Source organism: Thunnus albacares, chromosome 1 (assembly GCF_914725855.1).
Source record: "Thunnus albacares chromosome 1, fThuAlb1.1, whole genome shotgun sequence".
Classification (NCBI taxonomy): Eukaryota; Metazoa; Chordata; class Actinopteri; order Scombriformes; family Scombridae; genus Thunnus; species Thunnus albacares.
Genome location: NC_058106.1, coordinates 29,594,990 through 29,617,259, shown reverse-complemented (window position 1 = coordinate 29,617,259; position 22,270 = coordinate 29,594,990). Strand labels below are relative to the sequence as shown.

At 39.9% G+C, this 22,270-nt stretch overlaps 3 protein-coding genes across 3 annotated transcripts; 1 reads left to right on the top strand and 2 right to left on the bottom strand.

Moving 5' to 3' along the window:
* Positions 1-56: 56 nt before the first annotated feature.
* On the top strand, positions 57-11,478 carry slc30a4 (solute carrier family 30 member 4). The gene is made up of 8 exons (XM_044354078.1): positions 57-182; positions 497-1,016; positions 4,653-4,799; positions 6,231-6,384; positions 6,870-7,086; positions 8,821-8,926; positions 9,072-9,206; positions 10,189-11,478. The coding sequence occupies exons 2-8, from the start codon at positions 617-619 to the stop codon at positions 10,341-10,343; spliced, it is 1,314 nt and encodes a 437-aa protein (XP_044210013.1). The 5' UTR covers positions 57-182; positions 497-616; the 3' UTR covers positions 10,344-11,478.
* Positions 11,479-15,435: 3,957 nt separating this feature from the next.
* Positions 15,436-17,148, bottom strand: c1h15orf48 (chromosome 1 C15orf48 homolog). Its single transcript, XM_044361083.1, has 5 exons — positions 17,039-17,148; positions 16,851-16,912; positions 16,630-16,718; positions 16,377-16,437; positions 15,436-16,091 (listed from the first exon to the last, which is right to left on the bottom strand). Exons 2-5 carry the CDS (start codon positions 16,890-16,892, stop codon positions 16,023-16,025), a joined length of 261 nt encoding a protein of 86 aa, XP_044217018.1. The 5' UTR covers positions 16,893-16,912; positions 17,039-17,148; the 3' UTR covers positions 15,436-16,022.
* A 224-nt stretch (positions 17,149-17,372) lies between these two features.
* On the bottom strand, positions 17,373-22,270 carry spata5l1 (spermatogenesis associated 5-like 1). The gene is made up of 11 exons (XM_044354066.1): positions 22,107-22,270; positions 21,151-21,775; positions 20,865-21,050; positions 19,835-20,119; positions 19,561-19,746; positions 18,840-18,998; positions 18,552-18,761; positions 18,235-18,462; positions 17,971-18,105; positions 17,724-17,849; positions 17,373-17,591 (listed from the first exon to the last, which is right to left on the bottom strand). The coding sequence occupies exons 2-11, from the start codon at positions 21,745-21,747 to the stop codon at positions 17,454-17,456; spliced, it is 2,250 nt and encodes a 749-aa protein (XP_044210001.1). The 5' UTR covers positions 21,748-21,775; positions 22,107-22,270; the 3' UTR covers positions 17,373-17,453.

Genomic DNA, 22,270 nt, shown 5'->3' with positions numbered 1-22,270 from the left:
AAACGTCATGTGACTTGTGCGTCATCATGTGACTGCAGACGAAACCAAACTTGCTCGGTACTTCCGAGTGCGGAGGTTGTTGTTGACCCGACTCTCGTGTTTACACCAGTATTAACCACAATGACAGCTTTTTTTAATTTAAAAACGAGCCACGTTTACACAGCCGGGATGTCAAACTGTAGGTGAGTCCTGCTCGTGTTTTTAAATAAATTTACCACAAGACAAAGACACGCGGCGGCAATTTTGTCGCCAACTGACATAAGATAGCTAACCTTGCTAGCTTGTTACTGTTTAGCCAAGGCTGCTTTTTTTTTTTTTTTTTTAAAGAGGACTCAAAGTTTATCAGCTCGAGTGGGAATGTTACTACCTCAAGGACGTATCTCTAATAAGTAACAAACTTGACAATGAAGATAATAAATTTGCTGAAGCTGTCATGCAAAGATGCTCTTTCTGTGTTTTTTTTTTGGTAACACTTTCCTTTGCTGCTCTCCTCCAGGTGCTGAGATGGAGTATAAACGCTGCAAAATGTGAATGATTACCTCAGAGGACAGTGACCCACAGTTAGTTAGAGCTCACCTGGATATACCTGCCCCTGCCTCCCCTGTAATTATTAAAGATGTCAGGTGGGAATCTCTTCAGCAAGGTGCGGTCCGCCTTCAGGAGGGAGCGCAGCGACTGGGACCTAAGCGACACGGCGCAGTTTGATTTTTCCGACGAGCTGGTGGACGATGAAGCGCCCAAATTCAACAAGCTGAAGGTGGTGGTCTCCGGAGAGATGTCCGATTACTCTGCCGGGGCTCCGTCCAACGGGGTGGCCGTGAACACGCTGGTGGTGTCGGCGGATGATGATGACTCGCTGCTCGACTCAGCGTCCAGCCTCGGCAGCCCGGGGTTAAACATGGACCCCTGTGACAACTGCACCAAGAAGAGGGAGAGGATCAAGCAGAAGAGGGTGATGAAGAGGCTCGTCATTGCGGCTATGCTGTATATTCTTTTCATGATAGGAGAAATAATAGGTAAGCATGTGCAGGGTGAGCCTCACACTAGTTAATTAATGTGAAGGAAATCTCATAACCAGCATGTCTCAGAGAGATGGAGGACAAAACAATTATAACTTAACCCCCCCACAAACAAAAACAACAAAACAAAATTATTTGTTGGGGGTATTCCCCAGAGATAAAGGTCAGCTACTGACACAAGTAAAGTTTTCCCAAGGGACTCTCCATAACCTGTTGTTCCCCTTCTCCTTTCTACAAAGTGAGGTTGTAAAAAAAAAGGCAATGATGAAAAGTGCAAAGCAATAATTGCCTTTAAGTTCCTCCCTACACGTTACACGATTTGCTGTCTCTGTGCTACGGGTGTATAAATAAGGTAGAGGTCTGTCTGCAATGAAGCGATGAGTAAAGTTTTAGCTCAGTAATCAGCACAGTCGTCTATGATCTGAGAGACTCCAGGTCAAGACCCAATGTGGGGGACCTCCTTCTTAAGGTAGTTTATTCATGAACACTTATTGTAACACTTTCATTTTCTAAAATTAAAAGTGTCATAAAACAAGGATTTTTAAGCCTTTTTCCACTTTTATTCGAATACAAATAGAGATACAAATACAAATACTGAGATCTCTGCACATCCCTATTATGTAGACGCTGTATGATGATGGCTAAGCAAGGAGAGATGCTCATTGCTCATGTCACCCACCTAGAACTAGGGCTTCAACTTGATTGAACATTATTGACTCAAAACGATTGAAGGATAGGTTCACAATTTCAAGTCTGTCTTAAAACAACAGTCCAACATTACAAAAAAACAACACTGAAAGTTTCCCTTTGCTGTAATCACTTCTCCTGCTCATACTGACTATTAAAAGATCCCCTTCAAATGTGTGTTCATTGTAAGTGATGGGAGCCAAAATCCTGTTTGTGCACTTTATCTGAAGCTTCTATGATGCGTCATCAGTCTGAGTTAGTCATAACAAGTGGAAATTTGCGAAATTTAATCTTTAGCATAAAATTCCCTTTTTGTGTTTCCCTGTTGAGCTGTTGTGGAACTATGGTAACAAAAAGAGGAACCATGGCACTAAAAAGACTGTAACATTGAAGAAATCCACTTGACTAATTTGACTGAAGCTTCAGATAAACTTTAAAATACATTTTTACACAGAAAGAGGACTGTGGATTTTGGCCAGTATCACTTTCATTGTTAGTGCATTATGAAGGGATCTTCTAATGGTCAGTATGAACAGGAGGAATGATTATGAAAAAAAAAAACTATTTCAATGATCATTTGGGCACCTGACTATTGTTTTAAGACAGACTTGAAAAAATTGTGAACTCGTCCTTTTATTGAGCATCAAAATAGTTGTGGCTCTAACTAGAACAGTCAGATAAGTTGAGAAATTACAATAAAACATATTTTCTCGTATGCTTCTTGTGGTATCAGCCCATGTAGATAGTTTGTTTTTATTTGCTGAAGTCCTGAGCTATAATATCTGACATTTCTGCCTCCACTCAATACAAATGAGATGAGTGGAATTTTAGTCCACAAACCACTAAAGATTCAATTAAAGACCTCTTTTCAGCAACATTGTTCTAATTAATTTGTATAATCCAATGATCTCATTGAACAGTTATAGTGATGATTTTGTCAGTATTTCCAAAGAAAACTGTTCACAGCGAGTTCTGTAAACTATACAGAGTAAAAGGGACATTGACCCTAGAAAGACACGCTGCTGAAAAATTTTAAACATACATTCGCAAGGCTGTGACCAACACAAATGAAAATCCATTCACCTCCTTTGTATTGTGGTGGAGGCATACATTTTAGAGACAGAAGCTTCAAACCCTGGACAAATAAATCAAAACTATTTGCATGGCTAGAAAATATCTTCTTTTTTTGTAAATTGGGTGAATTGGCCCTTTAAACCCAGGATGCTATAATGCAGTCTAATACAACAGAACCATTGCCTTTAAAATGATCATAGTGGAATCCTCAACAAAAAAGAAAACCATGGCTCGTAGTATTAAAGCTGGAGTGCGGGACTTTTGTCTCCACCTTCTGGTAGTGAAAGTTAAGGGGGGCGCTCGGCTGTGATTGCCTGACACAGGTATGCAGTACGCCCTCATGTGCACCTCGACTGACAGACACACAGATAGGGCCGGTAAAAACGGATATGTTTTGAAAGTCCACCAGCCCAAAAACTTATTTTTTGACTGCCTACCACGATTTGTCCCAGTATGCCCGATGGCCAGTGCACTACTGGCCGTAACCTACTGTTGACACTGTAGAACAGTGGATTAATTGTTTTGAGCGTCACACAACTCCTGCGAAATGACTCGTTTCACTGTCAGAACTTGATCCGTTCGGTCTGATAACATTTGGAAAATTTAGAAGAGCTGCACGATTAACAGCCATCACAGGAATGTCGCCCCCCGACATGAAATTTTCAAAACTTCATATAATGTGAAATACAGAGAGATTTATCTGGCAGTGATAGGCTTGATCAGCATCGTGTGAACTTGTTTGGCGAGTACTGCACGTTTAAGTGCACAAACATAAAGATGACTCTGTTATATCAAGACCCTGATGAGGATCAGCGAATGGAGACAGAGGGCCTCTGTTTTCTTTTTCTGAGTCACTGTTCCTAATGAAAAAGTTGTGACTGAAACAGCTTCTTTAATAAAGTGTGTGCTGTGTGCCAGAGTTCACCAATTTATTTCTTTTAGATTCCATTCTCCTGGGGCCGGTTTCACAAAGGTATAGTAGAGTGGTCTGTAGTGTAAGGCCAGTCTTAATTTTGCTCATAGATTAGTCTAATGCAAGTTAGACTGTTTCACAAAAATAAAGACTGACTAATTTTAAGCCAAAAGAATTAGACACCTTATCCGCAGGCTAACTCAGGCCTAAGACCCATGTTACCATGGTAACAATCAGTGACACCAACTGACTAGTAGCACCCAACAAAAGAAAGAGGAAAACATTTTTCTTTGTGTCTTGTACCGTGTTTTTATGTCTTTTTTGAGCATCTTTGATGCTCCTCTGAACTGTGGGATTAACACTGTCACTGTCTGACCATCAGATTTTTTATTATTATTATTGTTACACTCTTCACTAAATTTTCCAAGTAAAATGTCCTTGTAACTGTTGAATTCTTCCAAAAGACACGGTTGGATGTGGTCATGGCGGTCACCTGGTCGGCCATTTTTTTTTTTTGAAAAAGGTCTTAATTTACCCAGAATTCATTGTACCATAGTCCTACTTAAGATAGTCAAGAATTAAACTGCTTTGTGCAACGGATGAATTTAGACATCTGTCTGAAGTCTGACTATCTGTTATATCTAAGCCATAGTCAAAGTCTTTTTGAAACCAGCCCCTGCACACATGAATTTCTTTAAGTCGCTGTTTTCAGAAAAACTTTTTTTTTTTTTGCTAGCAAGTGAACAATCCATAAAGTTCAGACATCACTTTGAATGTACCTTTCCCTCCAAACAGCATCTGTCTGTCACATCAGACCCAAGAATATAATTGTGTATTTACTGTTGATTTATCTGCAGGGAGCTATACCTTTCAAAACCTACCTAATCCATGTTAACTTAGCAGAGATACATTCAATAAATGTTTATTATTGGAGGATCTCATTATATTTTTTCTTTCAGGTGGTTATGTGTCAAACAGCTTAGCCATTATGACCGACGCTGTGCACATGCTAGCAGACGTGGTGGGCATTTTGTTTTCTCTGTTGGCCCTCTGGCTCTCTACAAAGCCGCCCACTAAGAGATTCACCTTCGGACTGCATCGCCTCGGTGAGTGTCTGATTTCAGAAGCCTTCACGCTCCTTCTCTCTTGTGTGAGGTAAATGGATATGTTTAGATTTTATGCAGGTGGATCATGTTCAAAGAAAAAACAAGTCTGATCAGCAGTGTTCAAGCCGGATCCGACTCACATTTTTAACTGTATGATTCAGTTTCCATTCAATTACATTTTCTATCCCCAGTAATTTATGCTTTTATCAGTATAAATAGTTATAATACACGGGTGTGTTTCTAGTTTCCACCAGTTGAGTTTTCCTGTCATTGTTTAACTGTGCTGTTTGGTGCAGATATGGATGTTTAAAACATGCTGCTTCATTAGTACCTGTCCAGATTCATTACTGAACACCACACTGCTGCCAAATGTCTGAGTCCAAATGACTTTCAGCTCAATTGTCGAAAGCAAGTAACATTTAGTTAGTGGTGCTAAACAAGTTCAATTTAATTAACCTTTATTTACACAAGGAAGATTGGCTGAGCATACATGCTCTTTAACAGCAACACCTGTTAAAGGTGCAGCAAAATGACATAAAATGAAATGAAATAAAATAGTAGGAACTTGACAGGGTCCAAATAACAAACAATAAACAATGTGCAGGCCAAATACAGCAGTCACAGCCACATAGAGGATGATTATTGGAAATTATCTTGAAGTTTAAAAGATGTGAGTGTTTTGATTTTATATGACATTTCTATCATTGCTTTAACTGTCAAAGTCGCTGCACTAACAGTTAAAGCAATATTTGTGGCCACAGTACCAGAGCAGCAAAGATGAGATATAAGATGGCAATTATACAATAAAGGCTATGTAAATAAATAACAAACAGTAGCCAACCACCTTTATCATTAAAGTGCAGTGGTGAGTGTTATAATTATAACCAGCAATGAACCTGAGAGCAGAATGGTAAATGGAGTCTTGGGGCCTCACAAAGGGAGGCTGCAGCATGTTATTAAATAGCTCTATAATACAGGAACTGAGAATGGAGACATGCTTTACTTTGTCTGTCTGTTAAAACATTAAATGTGATGTCATTTGTCCTCCATACAAGTTATTAAACAAGATTTAGTGAATATCAAATGGGCAGAAATCTGATTGTTAAATCATCGAGAAAAAAAAATTATGTACAGAAACAAGGATATGAACTTTAAACATGAAAAGTCATATTTTAACATATCAGATTATTTAAATGGTTAAATTATGTTAATGAATCTGCCCAATATACAGTTTAACACCAATATAATGGGCATAATTTTGATATCACTACTTACACTGATAACCATACCAGTTAGCTGAACCGGTATTGTTCATCCTTGCATGTCTTAGACCTGCATGTTGAGAACATGTCTATCTCAGGGCTTCTGTATTAAGTGTGTACATATATATATATATATAACTGCTTGTGATTTCCTTCCTTACTTCCTTAGAGGTGGTATCGGCAGTCCTCAGTGTGATGCTTATCTACATTCTGACAGCGATACTGCTCTTTGAGGCGGTTCAGAGGACGGTACACCAAGACTTCAACATAGATGGAGATGTCATGCTCATCACTGCAGCTGTTGGTGTGGCTGTCAACCTTATGTGAGTGGAACTGAAATATGTAAATGTCCTTCAAATGAGAACTGTGAGGCGTTAGTATTTATACACACGGTGTGAGCTTGTCCTGCGTTACTGTTTTCGTCGTATTATTTGTAACTTATTGATTGTAAATTTGCACAAGACCTTCAGTCGTATTTTTATGACCTTTCATATCAGTGTTTTTAGTTCTGTTATGATGGTTGTGTCTTGACACGTGAGTATGATTAGATGACTGATATGACTGGTCATTTTACTACACATATGCCTGATTTCCCTCTTGTGAGTATTTGCCTGGTCCTAACAATTCAGTCCAAAGTACAGTCTAAATGACACAACTGCTGATGCTCAGTGTGAAATGTTTGACCACAGCAGGCAGATGAATAAATGAAAACGCACCAACTGCAATCTCTAAACTATAATGGTAGTTGGACAAAATGTCCTGTCTGTAATGTTAATCTTTAAAATGAATTCCTTTTTCTTTTGTTTAGAATGGGGTTCTTATTAAACCAAGGTGGTCACCTCCACTCTCACGGCCATGGTCACTCTCACGGCCCTGCAGCTGCCTCAGGTTCCCAGTCTTCTGGGTCAGGTCAGCAGCAGAAGCAACATGGCAGCCTGGCTGTCAGAGCTGCCTTCATCCACGCTTTGGGAGACCTTCTTCAGAGTGTCGGGGTGCTCATAGCTGCCTACATTGTCCGCTTCAAGGTACTTTTTCTCATGCTCGGGCTTCAGCTTTAATAGTAGTTATTTACAGCTTGATAAAACTAGCCTTAAATACAGACAACATAATATGCCATTTGACTGTCGATTTTCTATATTTTTTCTTATTGTCAGTAAATCTCATGTGCAGAGCCAAACCAACAATGAACATATCCCACTTATATGTATTATGTGTGTGTGTCCAAAGCCTGTTATATCATATTCCTCTGTGCCATAGAGCTCCAGAGAGTAAGGCCGTATTCAAACCAAATCAGGCGGTGTGGCGAAAATGTCAGTCCTCCCATTCATTTGAATGGGGGTTGTGCATTTCAGCTGCAGCCATTTTGGCCAGACCGATCAGAGCTGTAAACTCTGCCATGAGGGAGTAGAAAAACGTTACTAGGACGAAGGGAGGACATATCTCTTCGTTTGATAACGTTAAAAGTAAAGTTAGACTTGCTGTGGGTTTCCTGACTCATTATAAAAAAGATGAGAGAAAGAGAGAGAGAGAACAGAAGTGGTCAAGCGAGCTAGAGAGTGAATGAAGTGAAGTGAAATGTTATTTTCTGATCGTTTCACAGCTCAAGTTCTAGAGCACAAATAAACACGCCCGCAACCCCGTACACCTCTGCTCGACCCTGCAGCTGAACGCCACACCGCCTGATTTGGTCTGAATACAGCCTAATAACAAGAATCACATCGTCAGTCTCTGGAGACTGGTATAGTCTTGAGAACCACATTCAGACGCATGCACAGCGGTGTCTGCCTTACTCTGAACTCTTCTCCGGAGAGTGAAAACATGATTGTTCTTATTAGTCTTTGGAGCCATTTCTAAACAAACTAACATGCCTGTGATCTTCGTGGTGAAGGAACACGTCACCCAGTGTAACCGTGTGGCTCATTGATGTGTTTTTAATAGATTTTAGGGCAAATAATGGAGGTCTACGGCACAGAGGAATAAAATATATCAGGCTTTGGATACAAACTCAATACTTGTAAATAGACCAATTCATTGTTAGTTTGGATCTGCACGTGACATTTATTGACAAGAAAAATATAGAAAATCGCCAGCTTTATCCTTTAATGTTGAGTTGTCTTTTAAACAGTTGTTTGCAATAAATACAGTTTACTTTCAATTAAATTTTCTAGAACCATTGTTTGATTTCTTTGATATAATTTAATATTTATATACAGTAGAATTTCTAGATGATCTTTTCTGAATATGTAGAGGGGGATTATTAGTAGCACTGCATGAAAAAAGAGGAATTTGTACCTAAAGATGACATTTACTGCCAACAATTCTATGATTTACGTATTGAAAATGTACCTGGCAATGTAGAGAGTGACTGCATCATCCCATGGTACAGTACGAACCAATAAAGTCTTATATGCATGCTTAGTAACAAGGTAAACAAGATAACAATGCAAGTGTTGACTTACTTATTTACTCTGTCATCCATGTTTGACTCTGAAATGCTCCCATCTGCAAACATTCAATCTAAAACATAAGCAGAGTTTCCCCAACTAGTGCAGTGAATAAACCAGTGAATATAGTTGTAAACAAAGTACTGAAATATTGGCTTTGTACCATGCGGTCAATCAGGCTGTATGTGATGTGTTTCTGAGCATGCAAGAAGTGCCGGGCAGATCAGTACATTACTATAACAACTACTTATGCTTCAAGAAATCTAAAAATGTTTGATTTCAGTTGATCTGATGTTAGCCCTCTTGTCTTCCCAGCCGGACTATAAGTTGGCAGACCCCATCTGTACCTACATCTTCTCCGTTCTGGTTCTCTTTACCACATTCCGCATCATACGAGACACAGTAGTCATCGTGCTGGAGGGTAAGTGTCAAATCTGTCCTCTTTTTGGATACCATGATGATACCACTACATACCTGTCTCGGTCTAAGAGTTCTGTCAGATGATGTTCAGTATTAAATTTGCAGTAAGTGCTTTAATGGTGTTGTTTCATTTCCTGCTGTGTCAGGAGTTCCCAGACACCTGAACACCCAGAGAATCAGAGAAGATCTCCTGAAGCTGGAGGATGTCCAATCGGTCGATGAGCTGAATGTATGGGCGCTGACCGCTGATAAGACTGCAGCACTAGTGCATCTCCAGCTCAGTGAGTAGCTTTGTAACATCATACATTGATATACTTGGCAGGTGGGTTGTTCCAAGCTTCTTGGAGAACATGCCACAGTTCTCCTGTGGATTTAGGCGTCTCAGTTGCTTCTGTCTCTTCATGTAATCCCAGACTCACTTGTTGATGTTGAGATCAGGGCTCTGTGTGAACCATACCATCTGTTGCAGGGCTCCTTGTTCTTCTTGTTGCTGAAGATAGTTCTTTAAGAGTCTGACTGTATGTTTGTGGTCATTGTCAAGCGTTAGAATGAATTTGGGACCGATCAGAAGCCTCCCTGATAAGAATCTAAACATCTCAAGTGCCTAAAACTTTTGCACAGTACTGCATGTATTTGTTAGGGCCATTTTTCCAAATATGTGAACATTAGACAGCAGAGAGATGACAGGAAATGAGGAGACACTAGGATGTCCTAATAGATGCCCATATTTAGAGTTAATTCCTTACTGTTCACACACTTAGCAAATAAATCATGTACAATCATTCAGAATGATTGAAATTAACATTTTTAAACACAAAAAGAGAGCGATGAGGACAAATAGCCCCCCCAAAATACAACAGTATGCAACAAAAAGAGAAAAAAAGGAAAAGAAAAATCTGTTTTCTCTATAGTAAATCCTTACATTTTCAGTTAAACAGTTGACCTTCTTTTCTTAAACAACTAAAGAATCTCATACATAAAAAGGAACATTTGATAGGCAGTTATTCAGTCCTGCAAGCAAGGTGTTTCCAATCCTCTGTGGTGCATGACTAAATTTTCTTTCACTCCCACTTATGACTGCAGACAACCTCTCTAGAGGAAGAATCTTATATTTTTCATTAAACCACATATTAACTGTTTTTTACATTTCCTTGTAGGCAACAAACATTTTCCCAAAAGTTAAAATTCAATTTTATTTAGGTCTAATGTCCCTTTATTTCACCTCAACTTGATTCTGATTCCAATGCATCTCTACGTTTACAGCGCCCTCTAGTGCTAACAACTGGGAGGACGTCCAGGCAAAGGCCCGCCACCTGCTGCTTCACACCTACGGTCTCACAAGGTGCACGGTACAGGTCCAGACACACAGGCAGAGGCCAGTACGCAGTTGTGCAAACTGCCAGCAGCCCAGCGCCTAAAGAGAGACTCACGCTTACATTGACCTTCACAGTGCATTTCATGGAGCCACGAGGCAGAGAATATACAGAGAGTCTGGGTGTTGCACTGCTGTCACAGCTCAGTGCCATAGCAGGAACCACAGTATACATTATGTAAGTGGAAAAAGACCGGTGCCAAAGGACAGTCAGAGGAACAACAGCAGATGCACATGTCTAATTAAAGGGTCACTGCAGCCTCAAGGGACTGTATGCTCTTATGCTTGCAAAGCTTTCAGAGTGGAGGTAGAACGCTAAATGTTCAGCTGAGAAGAATGGAAAAAAAAAACAACTTGCTCTTAATTCACCATTAAAGCCTATTCCAACAGGTAACTTTTTTTGTATTTTGCTATTTGATTTATTACAAGTCACAACTGATGTTTTGTCATCAGATGTAAATTTTTTGTTACTAGTTGTTTGAACTGTGTACTAAGATTTTGTTTTCTTATTTTACAAAGAATGTCAGCAAATTAAAAAGTACCTCATGTCAAATGATTAAAAAAAAAACTGTACTCCACACTACTGGCATCTCTGAGGCAAAAAACACTTTATCATTATGTCCCCTTAGAAAACATTAGTCCAATCTCTAATCAAATCATGTTAATTTTCTTTAGCTTTCACAGGCAGATTCTCTTAAAGGCTAACAACCATAGATACTCTTAAACTAGTCTTGATTGGCTGTACTGACCAACACTCAAAATAACATTTTTGACACTGACATTTTATTCTAGCATGTCTCTAATTAAATGTGGCAACGAGGCAACTGACAATCAAATTATAACTGACTTTAAATAAGAGTAAATGCTACAGTGGTTGGACCAACTTTAGTGTGGTTTCAGCTGTACACTCCATACTCAGCTTTTTTTTTTCTCCCATATCATTGAATGACAGTATAATACCACAAGGAGGTCCTCAGTATTTCAGAGTTGTATTATTTTGGAGGGAGAAAGTGTGAGTTGAAATTTGCCAATAATGCTGTCTATAGTGTTTTCTCTGTTAAGTGTTGAGGCTGCGGAGGGTTTGATGTAAACTTTTCCATGTCTCTGATATTAATCAGCAAGTTAAATCAGGAACTGGATCACTGCTTTTGTTTTTGTTAATAAAACAGTCTTCTTCTTTAGTTTCTCCCTGTATCTCTTTTTTTTTGACAGTCACTCTGCACAACTGATTTACACAATTATTGTCAACTTAATTAGTCACTATTGCAGATGTTTGGTTTGACCCATTTTCACCTACATTTGTGTTACAAAAACACACAAATCTTTTATCATACCATGTTAATTTTCTTTAGCTGTCATAGGCAGATTCTCTTAAAGGATAATAACCATAGACCATATACCAGTTTGAGGGTTCTTCCAATTCTAATTAAATGATCACTTTAAACAGCCAGAGTGCTTGTTAACATTAATGTGAATTAAAAAAGCAAATGGGGGAAAAAAATAAAACACCAAATTAGAGATGATTTGTCAGATGTACTTGAATGAATATGATGGTGTATATGTTATTGTCACTTCTCAACACTGGGTGGCGCACTTCTATAATAGATGTCAGTGACAGGAACACTTTGATCAGATAACATGCTTAATATAGTTTGCATTACACTTCTCTGTTCACCACATTCAACCCTTTGAATGACGGTGCACATATGGGCTGAGCAATCTCATTTATGTCTCATTTATGTCAAGATAAACTGGTTTGAAAACTGAAAACTAGTTTGTTTGTTTTTTTTGCTGCAGTTTGACTGGTGACTGCATTACTGGGTGTAGGAGTTGGGTGGTGAAAAAAGACTTCCTTATGGAGACAAAAGAGTGATTGTTTGTGCAGCACACACATTTAAAAGTATGACAAGTACATGACAAATGGTCCTTTAATATGTTAAAGCTGATGAGTTTTGTTGTGAGTAGTTATCTAGTGTTAAATGGGCAAAATGAGCATAATTATTCAATGTAGTATACTGTATATGCAGTATCCACCACATGTTTAAACATTAAAACTTCAGATACTGATTCTTTTCTCTATAAAAAGGTTAATATTCAAAAATGACAAGGTTTATTATTGACCACAGGAGTAAACTGGGAGTGTCTGTTTCCAGGCAACAGCACCATTAACAGGAAGCCAATGAACCAAAGGCAGGCAACTTCTCTGTTTGTATAAGAGCAGAGCCAACACAGCATCCACCTGACCGCCCTGCCGTACATTAGAGTACCATAAAATGCTGGACTGTGCCTTCTCAATCACTAGTGTCTGAACCAGTGACTAAATTGAAGTAACTATATGTATATTTTTTCAAAATTGATGGCCTGCAAGTCACAGATCAAAAGAGTTTAGAGTGTTGTCATAGTTAAAACAGTACAGTGACCCACTGATGAACACATGGGGAATTCCATCTTCTCTCTTCTCATACACTGAGAGCACTACCTGCCTTACAGATCATCGCTGGTCACATGGTCTGTGATGTCATTATGTCGTTTACCCAGTTCCTGTCACGTACACAGATTCCAACATCACACACTATGTATATCCTTCCTCTTCTGTCATTGTTTGCATAAATAGCCTTTCAGTTTCACATACAGGTTAGATTAAGGTCTCTGCCCTAAATTTGACTACATGATACAAGAACAGTGAAAATGCCTTCTAACCATAATACAAGTCAGTGCTTTTCCACAGTACCTCCTGTTTATGTCCTCTAAAGCTATGACAGGACTAGGTCGCATATCACTGAAGATTAGAGTATAACATATAAAAAATGAAAGGAAATGTTGAAAATGTGAACCACCCATGCTGAGGTATGCGTGTGTAACAAGTGTGTAAGTGTAACTAGAGAAGGGGGAAAAAAAGCTGTTCAAAAAAGCAACTCGAACAGGAAATAATACCCAGGCCTCACCCTCTCTCTCTCTCTCTCTCTGTGATACCCTTTGTTTAGTGTTTAATAATTTATTTTAAAAAAATCCCTTCAGATTCACAGTGCAGCCAGCAGTACAGTAGGCTGTTTGCCAAACAGTGCCATGGTCACACACTGGTGGAGGGAGGGTTTCCTGGTATTTTTGCACTCTTCAGATATGAGATGGACGTTAAGCAGATTGTCTCAAACACAATGGGAGTGTTGAATGCCCATGCAGCCATAAACTGAGCTGATGAGTACGTTTGGCCGTCGCTCGGATGGTAGTAATTACTTTACAGCTTTACATTGCTTGTCTGCAAATAACCTTCAAACGTTGACTGTGTCTTTTGAATCAAATGTAGAAAGAAGCCGACACGGTGTTTTTTTTTTATTATTGCCATTCATCTGGATTAAAGACACTGGTGTCACAGAATGAGGAACAAAAAGACAAATTATTTCATGTTAAGATTTAAACTGCTACATTGAACCCAAAAGAACTTTTTATTATCAGACATTTTGAAATGTCATAGCAGGAAAAGCAAGGGTGGATCTGATAACATTAAAAATGGCTCTACTCCATGTAGCTTTGCCTTTTCCAGTGAATTGAGATTTGCATGCTGGTCTTGGTTTGCCAGGACACCTAAATGAACAGGAGCTATTGGGGATGTCAATATTTACACCTTTACATCTGACATGTCCAAATGTTTGCTGCAAAACAGATTTATTTAATAATGTATTGACTAGATACCATAACAAAGATTTGAAAGGATGATTATTATGTATTAGTCCGCCTCTCAAAATGCTCAGATTTACCTGTTCTGTCTCTCAGCCACAAGTCCATTTGTACCTTCTTTAAAGTCTTTAAAGGAATAGTTTGAGATTTTTGGAAATATCATTATTTGCTTTATTGCTGGGAGTTCAATAAGAAGATATATAGCTATAAAGCTTAGAGCCAGCAGCCTGGCCTCCAAATGTTACAAAATCTGCCAACCAGCAGCTGGAAAGCTCACAAATTAACTTAATTAAGTTATAACTTGATTGCTTGATCTGTACAAAAAACAAAGTGTATTAACGACTAGGGCAGGACTGTTTCTTGGCTAGATGCAGTTACTTTTTTCTAATCTAATCACCATCAGCTGTGTTGCTAGGGTGTGTTCTATATAACATACCAGTGTCTGTGTCCTACTATGACTGTTGATCTTGCGTAAGTCCCGAGGGCTGAAACATCATCTGAATAAAAGAGAAATGCATATGAAGCCAGAGTGTACGACACTTTTTTCCTACTCTCAAGTCTGCTTTGAGTGATCAGCACCTCACTACAGCCCTTGTACATTACTTCTCCATTATATGAGACTAGATATAATCTTAGATTTTGGATATCGTAATATCGTGATATGGCATGAGTGTCTTTTACTGGTTTTAACGGCTGCATTACAGTGAAGTGATGTAATTTTCTGAACTTACCAGACTGTTCCAGCTGTAATATGATTTGTCTTTACCCATTTAGTCATTATATTGACATTACTAATGATTATTTATCAAATATCTCATTGTGAGTAAATATATTGTGAAAGCACCAATCCTTACAATATTGTTGCAATATCGATATTAAGGAATTTGGTCAAAAATATCATGATATTTGATTTTGTCCATATCACCTAGCCCTACTTTGAAAAGGGCCAAATTGTTTCCAGTCTTTATGTTAAGATAAGCTGAGCAGCTGCTGGCTGTAGCTTTACTATTCAGATGATCAATCCTCTCATCTGACTGAAACCAACCCAAAATATCTAACTTTCATTTTAAATGCGTCACAAATATAGTTTCATTCTTAAAAAGACAGTCATTTCCCAAAACAGCAAACATTACCCAACTGGAGAAGTAATGGATTTGCTGGGGACTATTTTTAACTGTGGATTTACTCATGTCTGATACTATAGTGACTCAAAAATCAGTGTCCGTGTTCATTTTAATAAGTGAACAAGTCACCCAGCAGCTTGATGTGTTTTTCACTGTTTTCAGACAACAGTGTAGCTATATTAGCCTCTGACTACACAGGAAATATTTGTTAGTAGGATAAATTCATTACTGTTTTTTTCATGGGATTGTTGACTTGACAATATGAAAAATATACAATATAACTGATCCTTTAGTCATGTTTTGTGTTAAAAGAGAGGATGCAGCACCTCGAAGCCGAAGTCAGCTTGTTGCATTGCATTTATTGATGTACGTACATTTTGTGAAGGAGATTTTACTATTATCTCCTAAACACAGACCAGACAAAGGATATCAGTATTTTCTTTCAAGTACATTCTTATACATGGAGCACACAAGCAACAGTGTGATGAAGAAAGATGACATCACATCACAATCATAATTTACTAACAAAACTATATATTATATTACTTGATTTACATTTTGCGTCTTTCACATTTAGACATTATCGTACAATCACATACAGTAATAGGGTTACTGTGACTACCAGCCGCTTTGTCACCACGACTTATTCAATATAATTATACATAATTCTCTAGAGGTAATCACAGAAACCCAGAGTTGGACATCATGGCAGTATGAGTATCTGTTGTGGATGGATGTCCTTGGGCTGAGACACCACAGAGCAGAGTGAAACCCCACCAGTGGAGCAGAAGCATTTCCGCACACTGAGTGTCAAAGTGTCCTAGTTTGTGCGGAAAGGATTCTGTTAGACTGATGGGGGGCTGAGCAGACAGTGAGTCACACTGCGACCACGATCTTTCACTTTCTTTCCAGCAGATGCCGGCCTTTCACTTGGTGAGGCTCTTCACCAGCTCCAGCTCCTCCACTGGTTTCCACTGCTGATTGATGGTGATAAGCTGAAAGGTAATGCCAGAAATAAAAGAATAGGCTTTATCTCACCTGTTTGTAAGAGGTACAACAGCTTAAAGTAACACAAGTAGCTGCACAGTGGTGTGAAGCAGCATTCCTCTGATGTCACGGTAGAAGTCTGGCATTCATTTGATAATGTTTCTACCTCAGTGACTCAGCAGGATTCAGATGCACTCTGCAAGATTCTGCTGGTATTTCAGTGCCAAAATACATCAACAGACTTATTAACAAACATACAAACATTATAAAATGTTAGGAATGTTATTGATTACCTTTTGGGGTTTTGATGGATCCACTCTCTCCCATGGTTCCGGGTTTCGAGTCTTATTCAAACTAAAAACAGTAAATGAAAATGACTCATCATTTTTATATACTTCTGACATGCATGAGACTGATAAAAGTCAGATATTAGTATGAAAACTGGACCAACAAGTGTAACTTAGAGTACTTTAACTGATAAAATAACAAGAGTAGAATATTATTATTTTTTTCAAAATGAGAAATAAAAATTACAAAAACACTCACATAACATCTGGTTTGGTAAACAGAAAGTAGGTAGCAGCAGATGTGGCTCCTGTTGCAGCAAAAGCCATGAACCCTATCAACGGGATCAGCTGGAACATACATGTAAAAAAAATAGTTTTTTAAAAAAAATGTGTATCATAATATTAAAAAAAAAAATCAAACAGTGGCTACAATTTTAATCTACACAATACAAAAATCAATATAAAATGTCAACAACTCACCTCCTTTTTCTTTCTCAGCATTTGAAAAAATCCACCCACCATTTTTCAAACTTCTCAGACACCTAAAAAGAAATTAATCATACTTCCACTTAATAAATATTCTGAGGCAGTGAATCCGTTCACTGAATTAAAGTAAAAAAAAACCAAAAGACAAGGTCATAGAAGCATCTACGTGTTGCATGTCTCACCTGTTGTTGCCGGGGAGTACTTAATGGCTCTTAATGCAGCATCCACTGACTCTGGCTGATGTAGGCTGGATGAGGGGTAGTACGAGGTGAAAGGCACGTACACAGACACAGCTTCCTGTACTGAAATTCACCAGTGGAGGTCAATTCGTCAACAGATCCGATATGCTGATGATCAATACATTTTCTGAATGGGCAGCACCCTCTTGTGGCTACATGTAAGAACTGAAAGTGACAGTGACCGGTGGATACTTTGAAGTACAAATATCAAACTTTAAAAGCATTGAAGTATCTGTTAGTGGAAGAAAACCAAGAGAAAAATACCAGACACCAAAAATCAAGTTATAGTCATTTTATTCAAAATCAATTTTTGTGTGATAATACAATTTATCTAGAGGACATTATCATATGAGGCGAGTCATCTGGGAGGTTTTTGGTACGTGTGGATCTGCTGGGCAGTGAGAGAGGGGCTCATTTTGTTGAGGGACTGCAGGAAGTATGCATGTTTGATGGTAGAAGCTTCCATGTTCTCCTCTTGAAGCGCCAAAAGAGCAGCCTGGAAAACAAAAACATTTGTCAGGTATTTCTGTTCTGTCCATCTTGTCTATGTCAACATTTAGAGGCAGGATTATAACGTATTCAACAGTGAGGTGTAAGAAAGAAGGCCATCAGGTGTGCCTCACATTACCTCTTTACACAGATTTTCCAGGTCAGCTCCAGAGTAAAGATCAGTTCTGGCTGCCAGCTCTTCCAGACACACGTCAGAGCCCACTGGCATCGACTCTGTGCGCAACTTCAGGATGGCAAGACGAGCCTAAACACACAAGAATCACACATATACAATGATTGCAGTCTCCTTTTTCTGTGCTTCTGGGCACCAAATGATTAACTTGTATCATTACCTTTAAATGATTCACACCAGACAAATGGTTTACCTGCTGATCAGGTGGTGGGACATAGATGATGTGGTCCAGTCTGCCAGGCCGCAGGAGGGCACTGTCTAAGCAGTCAGGTCGGTTTGTGGCAGCTACAACCATCACATCTTTGTTGCACACTTCATGGAAGTCCAACTGTCAAAGAGCAGAAACCGTTTATAGCATAAAATGTTCACTAAACACCTCACACTGATCAAATGTTGTATTATGTGATGGAAAGAGGAGTGACAGGCATATTAGAGTCATATTTGCATATTATTTAACCTGTTCTGGTGTGTGATTGTGCTCTGCACCCTCAACCTGGAGGATTTTCTCCATCCCTCTGCTCTCCAGCGTCCTCACGCCAACCCCGTCCATCTCATTCAGAAGCACAGACAGAAGGCGTGTCTGTACGCTGTTGGGTGTCTGACTGTTCGACCGTGAGCCGATCAGAGAGTCGATCTCATCGAGGAACAGAATACAGGGAGAACAGGCTCGTGCCTGGCGAAAGAGCTGCGTGCAGGCAAACAGGCAGTCAGACAGGAAGACACAATCACAGCAGCCTTTCACATGTGTTATTACAGGCTGGGAGAAGAAAATACCTGTGCTAAAGCCTTCTCTGAGTCTCCCACATATGGAGAGTAGAGGTCAGCGCCACTGACAGACAGGAAGGCACAGTGGGAGGAGGTGGCTGCTGCTCTGACCAGCGTCGTCTTAGCACATCCCGGGGGTCCGTAGAGCAGCACGCCGCGGGGTCGACATAGACCCAGACGAACAAAAGCCTCGGGGTACATCATCGGCCACTCGATACTCTGGATGGAGACAGATATTTTCTCAGATTAAGCGCTTCATCATTACACAGGCTGAGGCGACAACTGTTTGTATTTTACCTGTCTTAGTTTGAGTTTGATCTCATCAAGGCCTCCTATCTGCTCCCAAGACACTGGAGAGAGGTCCGTCCTGCCCAGACTGCTCCGCAGGCAGGAGGGACGCACTGTCTTCAGGGCGTCATGGAAGTGTTTCATACCCACCGCCTGCTCTCCTGAACCCTGCATACAACCGATCAAGGCAACACGAGAAAAAACATTCATAAATATATCATCAACACTCCTTTAATCAAAAGATTGAAGCTCTTTATACACTTGGCATCAATTTCAATTTAATGCAATTTCAACAGGATAATCCACTCAGTTTGTACAATATATTAACAACAATAAACAGTATGCAATTAAAATTCAATTCTACAGATATGATTGCACACAAAATGCACTGATAACACACTGAAATCCGACTGTGCAAAGCACATTTTAGGTTGATCAGGTCCGTAATAAGCATACATACTGTGAGTTGCCAAATAACCACTGTAATCCTCTTCTGTAGCTGTATAATCAGGGACTAAACACTTGTAGTTTCCCCACATATAACATCAAATATCAGTAAAGCAGAGAAATCTGATGACAAGTACTCTATTAAGACACATTTGAGACGCAGCATGTGAACTGTAATCCACCTCCAAACACAAGATACCACATGTACAAGTAGGTCTGAGCAGATGTTTCCCTGGAGGGAGTCAAGCATCATTGTTTTGATATAATACGCTGCCGTATTTACCTTTGAGTTTTCCCGTATAGAGTGCATGGCGGCCTCCCTGCACAGGGCACTGAGGTCTGCTCCTACATAGCCTGTAGTTCTCTTTGCAAGCTCTGCCATGTCCACACTGGGACACACTGGCATCCTCTCACATAAAACAGACAAGATGGCTCTTCTCTGCTGCAAGGTGGGAGCTCCGATGATAACCTGAAGAAAAGACACACAATTTAGAGCCTCAAAAGATTTATTTTAAGTTTATTATTATGTGCTGGGTTATCTATTTCCTCATCTGTACCTCTCTGTCAAATCTTCCAGGCCTCCGCAGTGCCGAATCTAAGCTGTCAGGCCGGTTTGTGGCTCCGACAATGAGGAAGCGATCCGATTGGTTCATCCCATCCATTAATGTGAGAAGCTGAGCAACCAGGCGGTTCTCTGGTGCTGATGAGCCGGTTCTCTTTGGACACAGAGAGTCCAACTCATCTAAGAACAGCACGCATGGACCCTCTTCTGCCACGGTTCGAGCCCGCTCAAACACAGCCCGCAACTTCTCCTCACTCTCACCCGGTCGTGACCCAACCACCTGAAACAATCAATCAAAATGTACTATTCTGACACTTTTGTTATTTTAAACAATGCAGGGTGCAGAAATGCCTTTTATAATTTGAATGAAACTGGACTTAAATCAATCTCATTCAGTGACCCAAGATTTACAACATCAATAGGTTTCAAGCATAATCTTCTGTAGCCTATAATGGACAGAGACACAAGTCACATAAAGGGCAAATAAATCATGATGTTATATCATGTTTTGCTTTGTTGTTTGCTCTTTTTGGCTTGAGAATGAAAAGCCTCACTTTTAGCACCATTCTTTATTGTTGAACACTAGAAAATGTGGGGCAAGATTAATTCCAAAACACAATACTGGCATGAGGATTGAGTTTCTGGCGGCTGGAAATAGTTAAATCCTCTTGTAGTTTAGTTTAGGAAACTGATATATATACTGATGATATCTGTGGTTTTTATTAGGCAATGTTACAAATCAGTGAAGAGGGCTGGTTTACTACTGGATTGTTGCATTAACATCCTGAAGGTTACAGAATTTACTTGATAAGTCAAAAAACCAAACATTCCTATCAGTTTTTAAATCTACAAATGGTTTCCAAATTGAGTTTCCAGACAACTTACTATATCACAACATACACCTAGGTTAACTAAATATAAACTGCACACACTGTGACAGAAAATTTCGAAACATATCGCTCAACTCTTCCCTGAATAATGAAACACATACAGTATGAAGAGCTGTCACTTATATAATTTTGTACCTCTGGCCCTCTGACCACCACCAGGCTGGCTCCCACATCACCCACCACTCTGCGGACCAGAAGGGTCTTCCCCACACCTGGGGGCCCCACCAGGAGCACGCCTCTGGGACACAACACACCCAGAGAGCTCAGGGTGCCTGGATACAGCAGAGGCAGCTGCAGCATCTCTCTCAAGGAGGCACTCACCTAAAATACAGTTTAAAAAGCAAATGTATGTCACATGGAACATGTTGTACATGATTACACATGATTACAAATTAAGTCATTACAGTGATTATATAATGACCTCCTCCAGGCCCCCCAATAGCACTGTGTGCTGGTCCTGCAGCTGGTTCCTGTAGTGCCGGACCGTCTGGATGCCGGCTATCTCCACACCTGTTTTTGAGGTGATAAGTCCAGCACTGCTGGTATCTGGATTGATGCTTTCAACAACAACATATCTAATCTCTGTGTCATAATCCTCAAGGTTTATCACATGCTTGCTCTGCACATAAACACCTTTCAGCAAGTCTTTCACAAGTTCATGAACAAGGCGAGCAGGTGTGTTTTTCTTAAATTCAACACTCTGGACGACCACAGTTATCTTTATGCCTTTCAGTTTGGGGCAGGGTACAGGTGTGAGCTGGTCAGGGTCCAGGTTAAGGTGTTTGGGTGGGTGAGAGATCAAACTGGGAGAGGAGCACTTCAGATCCATCTGCAGGAAGCCCTCTGTCAGGTCAGGCCTGGGCCAGGCGGTACACAGGCAGCTTCCCCCGGGAACAGACACCAGAAGCGGGGAGCCCAGGCTCAGACCTAGCGCTGACATCAAGCCTGGACCCAACCTGCATCTCTGAGAGCCCCGGTCTGATGGATCCACTGACAACAGCCTGAGAGTCATCGTCATCCATCCACAGCTTCAACCCTCAGGGTCACTGACAGTAAAACATAACGGAAAGCATGTGAACATCAGTTTTTATCAATGAATACAGACACAGACAGAAGAAAGATTATGCTAATTTGGGCTACATGCTACAAGCTACAACTTCATTTTCAGCGGTGACAAACTTCTTACCATAAACAGTGACTCTCTTACATACCAGAAAGTGGCAGTAAATTACGAACAAAGGTTAAAATGTCATCATTATTACAGTAGCATAAGCAGAAATTACAGTCTGGGTGGACCATGCTCGTCCAAGACCAATCGTACTTAATAAGTTCTGAAACGCATATGTTAACCAAAATAGGTCATTAAACTGTACTTACCTGAATGCACCACAGTTTAACCGTAAAAGACTTATACATCATCCGAGGTAATGTTACAGGAACCAAGATGAACATTTGCTGCACCGACAGTAACTGATGTTTACAAAATCCATGTGGCGTTAAAACAAGATGGCCGACCAAAACATTTCCCTGCGTGAGACAGA